Genomic DNA, 18,647 nt, shown 5'->3' with positions numbered 1-18,647 from the left:
TTCTTCTTCTTCTTCTTCTTCTTCTTCTTCTTCTTCTTCTTCTTCTTCTTCTCCTCCTCCTCCTCCTCCTCCTCCTCCTCCTCCTCCTCCTCCTCCTCTTCCTCCCCTCCTCCTCCTCCTCCTCCTCCTCTTCCTTCTCCTTCTTCTTCTTTTCTTTTCTTTTTTTTTTTTTGAGAAAGTATCCAAGGATACATAACATTTATTTTCTACTTAATTATTTTAAAAGTTAACATAAATAAGTTATGTTGAAACTTGAAATTTAAGTAACATAATTTTTGGATTTTCAAAAAGAAATTTTCCATTCCACTAAGCACAATGCCTCATCTTGCTTCACAGAGCACAGTGTAAAATAAAGAATAATAGTTGGTGATACAAATACCCATGGATGTCATGAATATTAAACAGTCCAAATATTAACAAGAAATAATTTGAATGTACTATGTGGATATATCCACACTTGTTAGAAGTGTAATGATTATTAGAAGTAATATGATTGCTTCCATGAGGCACATAAGAGCATTCATCTCACTATTTTAGTGATATTTTATATAATGTAAGTACATACTATGAAAACATTGTCTCTTCTCACTCCATATTTTCCTCAGTCTCCCTCTTTTCTTTCATTCCTCATGACCACCCCTCCCCGCCAGAATACATAAAGGTAAAGGAGAAAAAAAATGTCTATTTTTTAAGGACAATCAGCCACCGGTTTATTTATTACCTGCTGGCTTAACAAAATTCATAATCCTCCATCCGTTTGGACAAGTACATCCTACTCAGAGTTCTTCATTAAATAACATATCAAAGGTTTCTGTGTTACTTTACTTTAAAAACCATTAATATTTTTGTTAAGAAACTTTAAAAAAATCATGTATAGAAATGAATCGATCAAATAATTATCCAATATTTATATGAAATATTTATAGTCACTGGGTGATAGAGTTTCAGAAGAGGAGAGAGAGCACATTCAAATTAACTAATGTAATAAAGAACTTGATAAAGAGACTATTTTCAAAAGGATAGGCAGAGAGTGTAAGGAAACCAAAAGAAATAGAGCAGTACTCTGCAGTATGATAAGAGTAGAGCTCCTTTACTATTTATGTTAGGGGTCCTCAAGACCACTCCCATGTTCGAAGACTTGCAGGACTCATCATATAGTCCTACTTGTGGCTAAAATTTATTATAGCATAAGAATAGAGTACAATCAACAAAGGGAAAGGTACATGGGTAAGTCCAGGGGAAACCAGCCTCAAGGTTCCAGTCTACAGGATATGCCTAATTCCCCTGGCAATGTTTTATGAAAATATGTGCAATGTTGCCAACCAGGGAAGCTCATTAGAAACTCAAAGCCCAGGGTTTGTATGGGGGTGCTGTTTATGTAGACAGCCTCTGTCTACATGAATAACCCCCAAATCCAAGATTCCCAGAAGGAAAGCAAGGTTAAGCATAAACCATTTGGTTGAACAAAATTTAAGAGACAGTGAGCCAAACTATGGAAAGAGCCAAGATGTCCATCGACGGATGAATAGATAAAGAAGATGTGGTATACACACACACACACACACACACACACACACACACACACAAAATGGAATATTTTGCAGCCATCAAAAGGAATGAGATCTTACCATTTGCAACAACGTGGATGGAACTGGAGAGTGTTATGCTGAGCGAAATAAGTCAATCAGAGAAAGACATGTATCATATGACTTCACTGATATGAGGAATTCTTAATATCAGGAAACAAACTGAGGGTTGCTGGAGTGGTGGGGGTGGGAGGGATGGGGTGGCTGGGTGATAGACATTGGGGAGGGTATGTGCTATGGTGAGTGTTGTGAATTGTGTAAGACTGTTGAATCACAGACCTGTACCTCTGAAACAAATAATACATTATATGTTTAAAAAAAAAAAAGAAGAAGAAGATAGCAGGAAGGGAAGAAGGAAGGGGGGGAATCGAAGGGGGAGACAAACCATGAGAGATTATGGACTCTGAGAAAAAAACTGAGGGTTCTAGAAGGGAGGGAGGTGAGGGGAGGGGTTAACCTGGTGATGGGTATTAAAGAGGGCACGTACTGCGTGGAGCACTGGGTGTTATATGCAAACAATGAATCATGGAACACGACATCAAAAACTAATGATGTAATGTACGGTGATTAACATAACATAATAAAAAAACTTAAAAAAAATAAAAAATAAAGAGACAGTGAGCCACTCTTACCTGTTCTGGTGAGAACCCTCACAAAGTCCAAGTTCCCAGATGCCAGCCAAAGGCTAACTTTGTAAGTGGTCTTTCTACAGATAAGTGGTCAGGCCCACCATGTGAGCTTTTTTCTAACACACTATCCCTAGCTGAAAGGGCACAGGACTCAGGGAAAGAAAGGGCTGTAGGAAAAGCATCATTTGGCAAGAGCTGTGACTATTCATGGCAGGATACAACCAGCTCAAGACCAGCTCAAGACCACTCCTGCACTGTGACAAGAAGCCGAGGGTTAAATATCCCAACTTCCCTTTCTGCCAGCCCTCCAGATGACTGGCAGGCTCCTGCTAGTAGCTGAAGCCAACCAAAAGTCAGAGGGCAAGGGAGTCTGCTGATGCAGACCATACAGAATCCTGGGGCAAAGAGTAGGGTAGGGAAGTATGGAGCTGTAAAGTGAAGTTATCCCACATACCAGGCAAAGACTTTCAACTAAGAGCTATTACTAATTCATCAGCATTCGTGAAGGATACACTCTACTTTAAAGACATGATACAATCCAATAATAACATTTTAAGAAAGTATTTCAAGAGCACTGAATTTGAAATTTACAAAATTCCATATATTATGCATAGGCTTCCTAAATACAATGTCTCTAATCTTTTTTTTTTTTAAGATTTTATTTATTTATTCATGAGAGACAGAGAGAGAGAGAGAGAGGCAGAGGGAGAAGCAGGCTCCCAAGGAGCAGGGAGCCCGATGCGGGACTCGATCCCAGGACCCTGGGATCATGACCTGAGCCGAAGGCAGATGCTTAACCATCTGAGCCACCCAGGCGCCCCCAATGTCTCTAATCTTAAGAGAGATAATATCGATGTCATATTTTTAAAAGAAAAATATTCGAACTAGATATACTCTCACTCTTCCCTTTTTCTTTTCTCCTTCTTTGGAATTTGCATTGTTATATTAAAACTCTAACTGCCCATATGCCTAGTTAGATGTAGGACAAGAATAGTACCAATCTCAAAATGACACAGGAAAAGAGAATAACTTCCAAAGAGGACCTTATATTTTTAAATTCAGGAATTTGCCATATTCGACATGGTCGTTTGGATTGGTTGAACACTGACAGCACATGCGATCTGTCAGTGATTTTTAATTTAGGACTCCACATCCTGTTGTTCTTGGTGGAACCACAAAGACTCATAAACTGTCTTATTTATAGCACTCTCAAAGAGCCTTGTAATCTATAGCAATTGAATATTTTTAGTGAGTATTAGTGACAACATCTAAAACTCTGCATGCTCTCAGGAACACAACAGATTTCAGAGTGAAAGCAATCAAAACTGACCTTCAGACTATTTTCTAAGACAGGAACATACTTTTGGGAGGACTGAAAGAAAGATATATGTTTCCATCCCATTCCAAAGGGTATAGAAAAGGATTTGCATTACTTGAAAATTTCCTTGGCAACAAACATTCACATACACAAATACACAAACAGACTCTTTCAAATGTTTAAAGTTGATTACTTGTTAGGACCATCTCTAACCACAATCTTGTCCAACTTTGCAGTGTAAATGTATAGTACCTGTTTGACTCTGAAACGAGAATGTTCATACACCTGAAGGCTTAGATGGTTCAATACCACTCAGAGAATAAATATGAAAGCCTGGCCATGAAATAACCTGAATTCACCCTTCTGTGTGCTGAAAGGGGAATTCTGAGAAAAGAGTCACATATTCATTCATCAAAATTGCCAAGTGTGATCTTTGCATTTGCCAAATTCTCTTGTAAGGAAGGATAGTATCCTATTGTGACTATATCCATTTGTTTGGGAGCCATGAGTTTTAATCCTGGCTTAGGCACTTGGGTAATTATGTGATTGTAGTCAAATTTTGGTTGGACTCTCTGAATCATTCCTCTTCTATAGTAAGGGGAGAATAATGTTTAGCTCTCAGGGTTATTTTAAGCATAAAGTGAATGTGTGTGTATCCCTTTTTCATGACAGGCTGTGAACACTGTGGCTATGAGGACAGGTGTCTAGACTCCCTCTGTCTTTTTGTCTTGCCATCCTTAGGGGTTTGTCCTTGTATACACAGTCCTAGGTGGATGACCACCAAGTCCATATCCAATTCAACAGGAAAGGTAAAAGGAGAGATGGAGAGCATACCCCGTGCCTATGAGAGCACAACCTAGGACTCCCACACATCACTTCTGCCCACATTGTTTCAGCCAGAAAGTTGGTGGCATAGCCACACCTAACCACAAGGGCAGATGTGGCCATGAACGCAGCTCTAAGCACTATTAATATGAAACAAGTAGAAGACCGTATTGAGAACAACTTAAAAATATCTTTCATAGATAAAATTAAACATAAAACAACATCTAGAAAATTATAAAAAAATTTAAAAAGTAAAAGGATATAGGAGTGCTTCTAATTATGGCAAATAACGAGTTTAGTGATATAAAACTGAATAAAATCATTAAAATAGCTATTCTGGGAGCTCTAAATCAACCACAGGCAAAGAAAAAGTTGAGAACATTTACTCTTGGAAAACTGGCAGAGCTCTGAGTAGTAACAGTAGGAGTCTGTGGCCTTTTTGTGGAGGTTGTTCCCATAGTACCAGTTCCAGAGTCAGGTGTGTTAGTTTTACCAGTAAGGCTGACTAAAAACAGTAGCTTTGGGGTACCATAGGGCACTGACTTGATCTGGGGTTAGCAGCAGAAATTCATAGCTTTGCCACCAAAAACTGGCACAGTCAACTGGGAACAAGAGGGAAAACTCACAGGTTTTCTAGCCTGAGTACATGCTCCCAGCTAGGTTAAGTGGTGAGTTTACCAGATAATAAACCAGGAGATCCTGGGTATGATAGAGCCATGGGAGGCCTGAGATAAGCTCCCCAAAGATTCCTAGCTGGCTGGAAAACTATGAAGGTATGGGGGAAAACCACGAGAACCAGTGGAAAATGAAGGCCAAAGAAGAACTGGGAATAGCTATAACTCTGAAAACATCCCCCAAACCATACACGTATTGACTGGCAGAAGCTATATAATTTGGACGTATTTGAGCACAGACACTGACCAAATCTTTGGCTGATTCAGACACAGCAATGACCCCTCAGAAGCCAGGCTGTAAGTAAAAATTAAAAAAAAGAAAAAAAAACCTGATTTGACATCAACAGCTGTACACTGCAGTAGAGAACGTTTTCCACCGTTTAAGTCTATGCAAATTACCAAAAAAAAATCTAACAACTTAAGTGTTTTCAACATAAAATTACAATACACTCAAAGAAACAGTGAACTATACTCATAAAAATAACAGTGGAGAGAAACAGACTCTGAATGATCCCCAGTATTGAGTACAGCAAAAACCACTTCAATGCAGCTATTATAAATATGTTCTAAGAGTTAAAGAAAAATCTGATGATGATTCAGTGAAAAGGGAACTTTAATACATAAAGAGAATGTATAAAAACACTAAAGTCCAGAGCTGAACAATACAGTAACTGAAAAGGAAAATTCCCTAAAAAGTCCTCAATGGCAGATTTGAAAGGAAAAGAGCAAGAATCAGTGAACTTGAAGATAAAGCAAGAGGGAAGGGGGCTCCTGGGTGACTCAGTCAGTTCAGTTTCCAACTCTTGATTTCAGTTCAGGTCACAATCTCAGGGTCGTGAGATCAAGCCCTGTGTAGGGCTCTGTGCTGGGTGTGGAGCCTGCTTAAGATTCTCTCTCTCTTTCTCTCTCTCTCTCCCCCTCTCTCTTTGCCCCTCCCCCACTAGCACACATGCTCTCTCTAAGAAAAAAAAAGTATTTAAAAAAAAAGCAATAGGTAGAATGTAATGATACAGCAATGATTTAGCCAATCCACAGAAAGGAGAAAAAAAAATAGAACAAAAATGAACAGATCCTCAGAGACCTGTGAGACCACATCAGGTGTACCATGCACCAAAATAGGTGTCATGGGATCTCTGAAGTGGAGAAGATACAGAAAGTGGAAGAAAATAGTTGAAGAAATACTGGCTCAAACTTCCCAAATTTGATGGAAAACATTTATCTACATTTCCAAATAGTACAATGAATCTAAGTAGGATACCAAAAGATTCATACCAAACATATCATAGTCAAACTGCTGAAAGATAAGAACAAAACTTTTAAAGGAGTAAGAGAAAATTCATTCACATTTGAAGAAAAATACAATTAAAGCCTGGAAGAAATGATGGAGGCCATAAGGTAGTAGAATGACATATTCAAAGTCCTAAAAGAAAAAAGAATACTTGTTATCAAGAGTTCTATCCAGAAAAAGTACCAATCAAAAAAAAGAAGGAAGGAAGGAGGTATTTGCAGATAATTTTTTTAAAATAGTGGGAGAATTTATTGCTGGCAGACTAGCCCTGCAAGAAATATTAAAGAAATCCATCAGGCCAAAAGGAAATGACACAGAGAGCAAATAAATTGAATCATGTAGAGGTGGGAAGAACAGTAGAAATGGTAAATATGTGGGTAAACATTAAAGACTCTCTGTGTATGTGTGTATATATTCATATTGTTTTTTTCTCTCAAATAATTTTTAAAAACCTAGTACTGTTAAAAGAAAATTATAATTCTATTAGTGTAATGTAGGGTTTATTATATATACACACACATACACACATGCATACACACAACTACACAGTATCATAACTCAAAGATGAAGAAAGGAAGGGACATATATCAAGAGTTTACTTGTTATATTTTACCAGCATTAAATCAGTACAAACTTGAAGTAGACTGTGGCAAATGAAGATGCATATTCTAATTCATAAAGCAACTAGTAATAAAATAACACAAAAATATAAGAAGTCAACAGAATACAGTAAACTGATTTTCAATAAGATTAGCAAGAACCAAGGGGGAAATAGTTCTTTCAAAAAACAGTGCCGGAACAACTGGAAATCCACTTTTGAAATGAATGGTAGTGGAAGCTCAACTCACAATATATCTAAAAATTAATTCAAAAAATGGATCAAAGACCTAAATCTAAGAGCTAAAACTGTACGACTCTAAGAAGAAAACATAGGGGAAAAGATACCAATGTAGTGAAAAGAAGGGGCACATGTACCCCAATGTTCATAGCAGCAATGTCCACAATAGCCCAGCTGTGGAAGGAGCCGAGATAACCTTCAACAGACGAATGGATAAAGACGATGTGGTTCATATACAATGGAATATTATTCAGCCATCAGCAAGGATGAATACCCACTATCTGCACTGACATGGATGGAACTAGAGGGGATTATGCTAAGTGAAGTAAGTCAAACAGAGAAAGACAATTACCATATGGTTTCACTTATATGTGGAACACAAGCAATAGCTTGGAGGACTACAGGGGAAGAGAGGGAAATATGAAGGGGGAGAAATCAGAGAGGGAGATGAACCATGAGAGACTGTGGACCCGGGAAATGAACCGAGGGTCTCAGAAGGGAGGGAGGTGGGGCGAGGGGGTAACGGGGTCATAGGTATTAAGGGGGCAAGTGTTGTGATGTGCACTGGGTGTTATATGTAACTAATGAATCACTGAACACTACATCAAAAATTAATGATATACTATACAGTGGCTAACTGAACATAATAATAATAAAAAAGAAAACATGGGGGAAACCTTCATAACTTTGGATTTGACAGTAGTTTCTTAGATATGACATCAAATGTATAAACAATAACAAAAAATGGACAAATTGAAATTTACCAAATTTTAAAACATCTGTGCTTCAAATGACACTATCAAGAAAGTGAAAAGAAAACATACAGAATGGAAAAAAACATTTGCAAATCATATATCTAATAAAGATATAAAAAATAATATATCTAAAATATATAAAGAACAATTACAACTCTAATAAAGACAAATAGCCCAATTTAAAAGTGGACAAATAACTGGAATACACTTTCTCTAAAGGAGATATACAAATAGCCAATAACTCTGAAAAGATGCTCAATATCACTAATCATTAGGGAAATGCATATCAAAACTAAAATGGGACAGCATCTCATACACATTAGATGGCTACTATAAATAAATAAAAAACAACAATGTTGGCAAGGACATGGAGAAATTTGAGCCCTTGTGCACTGTCAGTGGGAATTTAAAATAGTAAAGCTGCTGTAGAGAAAAGCATGGCAGTTCCTCAAAAAAATTAAAAATAGAATTACCATATGATCCAGCAATTCCACTTCTGATTATATATCCAACAGAATTGAAAGCAGAGTCATTGAAAGCAAAGTCTTGAAGAAATGGCTATACACCCGTATTCATAGCAGCATTACTCACGTAAGCCAAAACATGGAAGCAACCCAAGTGTCCATTGACAGATGAATGGATAAGCAAAATGTGGTATATGCATACAATAGAATATCATTCAGCCTTAAAAGGAAGGAAATTCTGAGACAAGCTACAAAATGGATGACCCTTGAGGACATATGCAAAGTGAAAAAAGCCACAGGCAAAAAGGCAAATATTTTATGATTTTACTTATATGAGGTTCTTAGATTTTTCAAAATTATACAGACAGAAAGTAAAATTGTGGTTACCAGGGGCTGGGGGCAAATGGAAGGTATTATTGTTTAATGAGGGTATACAGTTTCCATTTCACAAGAAGTAAAGAGTTATGGAGATGCATGGTAGTGATGGTTGCACGACATTATGAATATATTTAATATCACTGATTGTACATTTAAAAATGGCTGATATGGTCACTTTTATGTCATATCTATGTTACCACAATGAAAATATTTTTTTAAGATTTTATTTATTTATTTGAGAGAGAAAGAGAATGAGAGATAGAAAGCACGAGAGGGAAGAGGGTCAGAGGGAGAAGCAGACTCCCTGCTGAGCAGGAAGCCCGATGTGGGACTCGATCCCGGGACTCCAGGATCATGACCTAAGCCGAAGGCAGTCGCTTAACCAACTGAGCCACCCAGGCGCCCAGAAAATATTTTTTTAAAAGGAGTTTAGCTACAAAATCCTCTCTGATAAGTATGGATAAAGGAAAAAATGTGAGTGATAAGATGGATAAATAACCAAAGATAAAAATAGAACTGAGTAGTGTCAAGAAGACTTAAACACAAAAGAGCTAAGAAATATATATATATATATATATATATATATATATAATAACTATTATATATATAAGTTTAGGGCAAATGACATTTCATTTCATTCACTAGTAAAGCATACAGAAGGCAGAATTATTTAATACCTGTTTTGTATTACCTCTATCAAGGAGAATGACTATCATTTTGAAAGCATGAAACAAATATTGATAGGAAAGAAATGAATCACGAAATAAGGAAGCAGATTATGAGAGAGGGTCTAACTACCTTATCTGAATTCAATTTTCCTGTACTCTGGAAATTATATGCTCAGATTCCCAACTCAACTCCCCATCAAAAAAAAAAAAAGGAAAAAATTACAGATGATATTGCTAACCTATTGCCACTGGTCTCTAAGGAAGTGGGAAAGATAATAGTCATAACCCTGTGGTTCCCAAACTGTGTAGAAGGACATCATGAAACAGTCTAATGTTCAAGGAAAACACATGCTTGACATCTGTTGGACACAGAGGAAAATACCAGCCTGAGGTAGTTCACAGTTTCAACAATAGATAGTACTACATTCCTTTCAATAGCATAGTATCTTTGGGAAGCTGGTTGTTCCGGCTGTTGCTAGGATAAAAAGCAAGTACCATGTAAAAAATCAAGGTGGAACAGGAAGGAAAAGCAGCCTCCTTCATACTCATACCACAGTCAGCATTTCCTGGGCCCTTTGTTCACTCCTGTCTACTGTGAGTGTACCCATCACTTCTGCTGACTAGGTTTCAAGCTCTTTTTTTTTTTTTTTTTAGAAATTGTTTTATAAATAGACCTCTTATACAAAAAAGAAACCTATACAGAGGTTTCAAGCTCTTTTAAAGGCAGGAATCTCGTCATATTTTTTTTTAATTGAATGAACTCCCTGAGTTTCTGTAGATACTGAGTTTCTAACTTTGCCCAGTGTTTTGTAAATTTTGTGAAACACACACCCAAAACAACAGCAGCAACTACTAGAAGTGGTTGAACAAATGTATTCAACAGTAAGGATCACAATTTTAAAAAAAACATTTAAATATATACATAGATATATGTATGTGTGTATTTGTGTGTGTGTGTGTGTGTGTGTGTCAAGTCAAGGCACTTCCATATATATATATACATATATATATGGAAGAAGAGGAATATAAACCTTTTTTTAACTATTAAAAATTGGAAGAATTTGGAAAGACAAGAAGATTCAGCCCAGAGAAGGAAAGACAAAATAGAAAAGCAAATGTCTACCACTACCAAGAAATGTAGGCCAGGTGAACCAAACTGTCCAGTTTTGCCTGAGGTATAGTTCCTAGACCGTGTCTTAGATGTAAGAGTAGGTAGAAAAAAGGGGAGATGTCAATATTTTCACACAAAATTAGTGGCAGAACCAATCAAAAATTGCTAAGATTCAGTATGTTATATGTAATGTTCTCACAAAATGATGATCTACAACTGACATCCAAAGCAATATGTTGGAATTCCTGTTGCATAGAAATCAGTCAATTCTATAGTTAATCAATGAATAGCAAATATTAATTAAATTCTCAGTGAAATCCAGATTTATGTTTAGACTGTATTTACACAGAAAGGCAATTACGAAAGTCCTTTCCCAAAAGAAGCATAAATGCCTACCATTTTACTTATACTAACATCCAGAGAGACCAAATAAAACACAGGATACTGAATATAAACTACACAGGTACAAAATCTGAATATGTCTTGTTAATCATTAGCTACACCCTGCCTTCCACTACCTCAAAATCTAGTATGGTTGCTGTGGAGCCAATATTTTCTGACTTATTTCTCTCTCCCTTAAATGTAGATAACACAGTTCCAAGCATGCTTGTTTATGATGATTTGTCCTGACTTAGGGCATTCCCTTGCACTGTGACTCATGATAGTCCCAGGACACCCCAAGGAGAACATGCATTGTACAATATGTTGCAGAGGGCACCTTACCACATGTTCTCAGCAGGCATTTCTTAGAAATTCTGGAAAAGGTAAGGATATATGATCTTAGAGTAAATATATATCAATCATCAATATGCTATAAAACTGTAAGACTGCAGTTGACCTTGAGAAGTCAAGTCAAGGCACTGGAGAATGGTGTTGAAAAGTCAAAAGACACTAAGACGTAATCTTTGGCTTCCAGGAGTTAAAAATAGAAATGTGAGAGATACTTAAATAACTAATACAACTGGCAAAAGAAATATCAAATATAGGAATTATATGCTATGATAAACAGTGATAATAGCTATAATATCAATAACCAACTAATAATAGCATGGTACCCATAAAATTGGGGGGATGGAAGGACATAACTCATAAAAAATAAGAATAAATCTCACATGTGTTATAGAAAATTGGCTGGGAATGTCCTTGCTTGGTGGGGTGACCAGTCATTTTGTTTCAACCAGTAGTGTTGATTTTTGCACTGAAAGTCCTCTGTCACTGGAAAGTCCAATGTCTGGGGGAAAACCAGGACACTGGTCGCCACACTAGTGATTCCATTCTAACAACATGTTTTAAATTTCCCACTACTAACATAATCACCATTTCAATAATCTAATCAAGGAAAAAGAACACAAGTTTCATTTAGTGTAATTTTTTTTTCCATTTCCCACCTAAATTCTCCACCTTGTGCCTAAGCCTTTCTGATGGGTTCTCAATGGAGAAAGAAAATAACAAGACACTCTTCCCTGCGTGATGTTTCATCCACCAGCACAGAGCCAGAGTTCACTTACTTTTGCTGCAGCCCAGTGGATTGTTCACATCCAAATGGCTTGCACTGGGAACACAAGTATCACACTTGGATCCAGTGACAAATCGTTTACAGAAACACTGGCCTGTGACCAAGTGACAGGTTTCATTCAAGGCTCCTGAGAGATGACAATTGCAAGGCTGACATCTGAAAACAAGACAAACAAACCATCAAAGAGAATAATGTTTTGATTAATAATTCATAGTATAAGTTACATCTATCAATAACATTGTGAAATAAGATGGCCTGTTTTAGCCAATATACTGAAAAGAACACTTGAGCTAAACAAATAAACACAACATCAAACAAGACAGAAAAAGAATCTTTAACAAAATGTTGCTCACAATAAAATCTCAATGAAGCCTTCCCTTTGTAAACTAATTAATGGCAAAAAAAGTGTTATATTGTTTTTTTCATGCCACGATACATCTTATGGATTATTTTGAACGCCAGTTGTTCAATTAAGAATACTGTAAATTTTGCTTTCTCACAAAAGCAGTTTTTCTGACAGCTAAAAATTTAAATTGGGTACCCATAAATCATCTTTGCAAGTATCTATCAGGTTATGAAGTAGAACACTGGGTGTGATAACCATGGATCTCCTTAAAAATCTTGAAACTCTATAGTTTTATAAAGACTAAATTTCACTAAGAAGAGAGTTTGAGGAAGACATGTTCCGGTACTGCTGATGCCTTAATATAGGATATATTTCATTTTCTGTTTATGAACTAAACTCATTTATCCGGAATGGTTGGAGAATAGAGCATTATTCTGATTTATGAAAGGATGTTAATGATATAAATATAATGAGATAACTTCATTCCAACTTAAATTTCTTGGACCTAAAGTTGCTTGTAAAAATCACTGGCCTGGCATTTTGCCATGATAGAAACCAAAACCTGATTCCTCTGGGTGAGTAATTCAAATTCTTAGTGTATGCCAATGGCATTGATCAGGATAAGCTATTTTGGCACCATGAAGTATTAGAGAGGCAAAACAGCACATGGAAAAAGACAACTCACTTGTAAACAGGAATTTTCCATGTGGTACATTTAAAATATTAGATGGATTCACCTCTATTTTCTAATAAAGATGCTGGATGGATAGTTTTTTTATCCCTCTTCAACTTCTATAGTGTGATCTCTCGGGTAATCATTCAACACCCTTAAGAAGGCTGATAAAAGCTAAGGACTGCTAAATAAGCTGCAAATTTGTTTTGTAGACTAATATCACCTTGGGAATAAATAAAGTACAGTTTCTCTTGAAAACCACTATACTGTAGTTTGCCCATTTTATATCATGATAAAAGGATATTTTCCCCCTATAAACAACTATATTAAGTCCTTTATGTATAGACATGTATCAGAACTCCATTTCAAATAGATGTTTTATTTAGGCTACTTAAGTATCACAGTTGAAGAAAATTATGCACTGAAATTAGAATGGAATTATAGAAGCAACAAAATATTTGATTTGCTCTTAATTTCATTATATGCCATTACTTAGAGTATATTGTTTGTAAGCATTTAATGTAATATTGGTAAGCATAAACAATAAGAGGCAAGCTTCTCCCAATGTATGTGTATATATATATATATATATATATATATATATATATATATATATAAAACACCACACCATTCATGAATAAGTGTCTCTTGAGTATTTCAGTTTTTATTACCATTCACTCATGAGACAATCACACTTATTTCACATACAGTACATTTAGAGTAATAGTTTCCAGAGTATAACATAATTCCCTTCCTTGATGTAGTTCTATTTTCTTCCAGCTAGCTGCTACACACTTAACTCCAAGGCAGCTCTGTCAATATCCATGGGATATTAAGTTCTGAATCCAAATGGAATAAATAAATCACTTCTTAGGAAAGCATGCAATGTTTTGAGTAATTAAATGTGACTATTCCTGATTTTATAGTCTCTTATCCCAGCTGTTGTTATACCTAACTTATCTGACTTGTTATAATTGCTTGACTTCAGTGAGAGAATTTTACCTGAATGAAGTTCATAGGAGACTTTTCTGAATATTATAGTTTGTTTCTAATGCAAAGGACACTAGGGATAATTTTGTAATTAAGGTTTAAGTAAAATGATTCCTATAAATTTCTCAGCCACCCAAATATAATTTTAAACATTTCCAAGACTCTTTAGCAAATAAGCTACAAGTTTCATGTCATTTTATAAGTTATCCCTTCTCAAGAGCACCTCCTAAATGAAATATATTTCACGTTTATTAAAACAAAATTATACATAATAAAGGAGAAGACATTTTAAACTTAGAAAGAGAAACACCAAACTAAGATGAATTGTGATATTGATTTTGTCAGGATAAATGGTTTTTGTAATATTAATATAAAGAAACCTTTATTACACTGACTCTCCTGGTACAGTCAGAGCTTCTCCCGCAATCTGTTTAAAATCTTCATTTTTCATCCTTATGGGAAAACCTCACTTGCTAAACGGATTTCATAAAGAGTAATCTGTCAAGATTTATATAGATAAACAACTTGTGATGTTTATTGACCAGTTCATTATGGTAAACAAAACAGGAGTAAAGCATCCCTAATCTCTGCCAGCACTCTGTTATTCTAGTTCTGTTTGGGCCCTTCAGTAACTCAGTGTTTACTGAGTACAACGGGAAAGAAGTTAATTGGCTTCTGTCTCTTTAATCACAAATCTCATATATTTTCCTTTCCATGGAACTTATCCAGTTGTGCAAATACTAAGAGAAAGAGCTATCCTGCTTATTATTACTGCAAAACATCATTATTAATGAAGGAGTGTGTTTCAATGATGCATTTCATTGTCAGAAGCTTTATCATCTGAGGGAGAGCTACTGCAGGAGGTCTAGGGATGTATTCCAGGATATAGATCACTTTATTGACATTTCTCTTTCAACACCTCTCTTCTATCGGGGGCCTCAATTCATGGGTACCATCAAATTTTTTAAACATATCGACTGACATAAATAATATTCATTGAGGTTGAATTATGTTCCAGGACCAGAAGAGACTCTGAGAACATGAAAAGGAATAAGATAGAGTTGTCCCTGTCTTCAAGGAGCTCGTAGTCTAGTGAAAAATATAAAATACAGCATTAATAAAGATGTATGCAGACTTTCTGTGGGCACAGAAAAGAAAACTACCTGGTGGCAGGGAATGGGACAGCTGAAAGAGTATTAAGAAAGAATCTTGGGGGGCACCTACGTGGCTCAGTCAATTGAGCATCCGATTCTTGAGTTTGGCTCAGGTCATGATCTCAGGGTCCTGGATTGAGCCCTTTGTCAGGCTCTGCACTCAGTGTAAGTCTGCTTGCCCTTCTTTCTCCCCTGACTTGTGCTCGCCCCCTCTCTCTCTCAAATAAATAAATAAAATCTTAAAAAAAATAGAAGGAATCTTGGGGGCACCTGGGTGGCTCATTCGGTTAGGTATCCAATTCTTGATTTTGGCTCAGGTCATGGTCTCACGGTCTTGGGATTGAGCCCCATATTGGGCTCTGTGCTCAGTGGGGAGTCTGTTTGAGGATTCTCAAGTTATTAAAAGGAATACTAAAGAGGAATATGCCCAGCAAGTCAGAGAGGGAGAAGAGAGAGAGATAAGAAACATCAGGATGGGGCGCCTAGGTGGCTCAGTTGGTTAAGCGACTGCCTTCAGCTCAGGTCATGATCCTGGAGTCCCGGGATCAAGTCCCGCATTGGGCTCCCTGCTCAGCAGTGAGTCTGCTTCTCCCTCGGACCCTCCCCCCTCTCATGCTCTCTCTCTCTGTATCATTCTCTCTCCCAATTAAATAAATAAAATCTTTAAAAAAAAAAAAGAAAAGAAACATCAGGAGAGGGTATGAGATTATAAGCAACTCAAAATTTTTGGATATAAATTCAGAATAGGGAGGGGTAACAGACAAGGTTAAATGGGAAAGGTAAGCAGAGGCAAGATATTGCTAGATTAGGTACAATGGTGATAATGGTAAGGAACAATGGAAAGGAGAGGGATAGTTTTACTTCTGTTGAGTAAGTAAAATCAGTAGGATGAGGTAGACAAATTGAAAAGAGAAGCAAAGAAGGGCATGGAGTTATTTCCAGTTTTCTAATTTGCTGATAGGTAGATGATGGGGACACCATTCAACAGAAAGAATGAAAGAGGAAGAAATCTCAAATTGCTGAGGGAATTTAGACAAGGATTATTAATGATTATTAAGGAGTAAAACAGAAAGAGGCTTTAAAGTGAACTGGAGAAATTGGACCAAGAGTTTTCTCCCATCCGTCCCCAGCACAAAGCCTAGCACACAGTAAAGGTTCAATAAATATTGTTGAATGGATGAATGAATGAATAAAGCACTAGGAAAGCTTTAGACTCAGAATAGAACATCACAGATAAATCAAATGTGACATGTAGCTCTGAGGACAATTCAGCTCTTTTGAGCCCTTTTTGATCAGCTGAGCTCTTCCCCTAGCTAACCTGTCCCCCCAGGGAAGGGACAGCTTTCTTCAACATTGGCCTCTGCTGTGACACCCCAAGGCCAGAAGAGTTCTCAGTTCAGTCCTCTTATTGAGGATCTTGTAAGTGCTAGATTGCTCTAGAGATGATTTTGGTTTTCCCTGGTTAAGATTATATTTCCTCTCTGCAATAGAAGTGTGTCTCACTGGGGTTCTTAGGTTTCCTTTCATCACAGCCTATGAATAGCACTGGATTCTCTTGGAACCGGAATCAGAATTATAGGAGAGGGATTTGGGGCTTAGAGATCCTCCTTATGTGAACTGAAAGCCATACACATGGCTTATTGGAGAAGAAGTGAGAATGGTATCATCTCATCTAGAAGGAAGGAGTCAATGGTACCCAGTCCACCCTCTGTACTGAAGCCTTCCCAGGCACAAATAAAGGGACTCATCAGGACTAAATCTGGGCAGTCTCTTGCATCCAGGCAACTATAACATCTGAGTCCAGGGAGGTGGTATTCCTGTCATTTAGAGAAGAGGTTGCTTAGCAAGATTCTGCACCCACAATCCCTACCACTTTCCCTTTTTTTGACACTCCGCCTAATCCCACATATTGGTCACCAAAACCAAATATTTAAAAGAAATAAAATCTCAGCAGATTCACAATATTAACAATATCACATATGTTTACATCTAGAAGAAACTCTCAAGTCACTTTCCTTAACCTCCACATTATAGTAATATAATAATTTTAAGGCATGATAACAGGTTCAAATTCTTAGTGTTTTAAGGTAGAAGAGAGATTACACTTATTCAATATGGTCCCGGAAGGCAGAAATAAAACTAGGCACAGGAGTGAAATGATCTTTCTCAGAATTAGTTGTCTGAAACACACAAGTTGCTCCATGAGACAGAGAGGTTCTTTTTAGTTCCATATTTTCAAGCAGAAACTGAGTAACTAGTTATTCTGAAAAGGTGATTTATGCAGAGAAATGTATAGGGCAGAGTTTAACCAAAACTAAGGTTCTTTCCAAGTCTAAAAAGCTGATTTTATGATTCTTAGTGGAAATAAGTAACTTGCCCAAGGTGACAGTAAATCTGGTTTTTGGGTCAGCAATCTTTATCTATAAAGGAACAGATAGTAAATATTTTAGGCTTTGTGGGCCATTAGATCTCCGCTGCAGTATGAATGCAGTCAAAGACAATATATAAAGAATGAATATGTTGTGTTCTAATAAAACTTTATTTCCACAAAGAGATGGCAGGTCAGATCTGGTCTGCAGGCCATGGTTTGCTGAACTCTGGCACAGTAGGTTGAATTATGACCTCTCAAGAATCTCCAAGTCCTAATGTCTGGAACTTGTGAATATGTTCCACCTTACTTGGTAAAAGGAACTTGCAGATGGGATTAAGAATTTTGAGTTGGAGAAATCATCCCGGATTATCCAAAAGTGTCCAATGTAATCACAAAATGATGGGAAGAAGCAGGAAGGTGAGAGTTAGAGTGAAAAGTTGGAAGAATATAAGCAGAGGTCAGAAAAGAGAGAAAACATTACTCTGCTGGCTTTGAACATGAAGGAAGGAGCCATGAGCTAAGGAAGTAGGTGGTCTCTCAAATTGGCAAAAGCAAGGAAATGGATTTTTTCCTAGAGTATCCAAAAGAAACATAGGCCTGCTGATCCCTTGAGCCCAATAAAATTACTTTAGGACTTTTGACCTCCAGAACTGTGAGAGAATAGATTAATGTTGTTTTAAGCTACTAAATTTGTAGTAATTTATTACAGTAGTAATAGGAAACTAATATGCCTAGTCAAGTGGAGAAGCCATAACTGGAACCTAGATATCCTGATACCCGACACTGAGTTATACTTATTACATCACATTGAATAAATGCTACTAATTTATAAAAATGGACATTTCTTAGAGAATCATACAAAATCTGTATGAAAGAAGAATATGCTGTTTAGGGTCATGGGGGATTGTAAAAATGATCACAATTGTTCACCCCTCTCTTTATGTAGGCCCTTTAAACCAAGTAAATTCCATCATCCAAAAGTAGAATCTATTTCCCCATTCCTGAATAAGGGCTGGTCTGTGACTCGCTTTGGCCAATAGAATAAGGCAAATGTAACAATGTG

At 36.8% G+C, this 18,647-nt stretch overlaps 1 protein-coding gene across 1 annotated transcript in view; it reads right to left on the bottom strand.

The window, feature by feature from the left end:
- The window catches only part of USH2A (usherin), a 707,317-nt gene that overhangs the window by 523,599 nt on the left and 165,071 nt on the right, over positions 1-18,647 (bottom strand). The window contains exon 14 of the mRNA XM_025892244.1: positions 12,043-12,206. Coding sequence (XP_025748029.1) covers positions 12,043-12,206 — 164 coding nt within the window. The remainder of the gene's footprint in view (positions 1-12,042; positions 12,207-18,647) is intronic.

The sequence above is a fragment of the Callorhinus ursinus genome, unplaced genomic scaffold (genome assembly GCF_003265705.2).
Source record: "Callorhinus ursinus isolate GAN/ISIS: 27379988/994484 unplaced genomic scaffold, GSC_fseal_2.0 scaffold54, whole genome shotgun sequence".
Lineage (NCBI taxonomy): Eukaryota > Metazoa > Chordata > Mammalia > Carnivora > Otariidae > Callorhinus > Callorhinus ursinus.
Note: the sequence above shows the minus strand (reverse complement) of the source record. Positions and strands in the feature narration are given on the sequence as shown.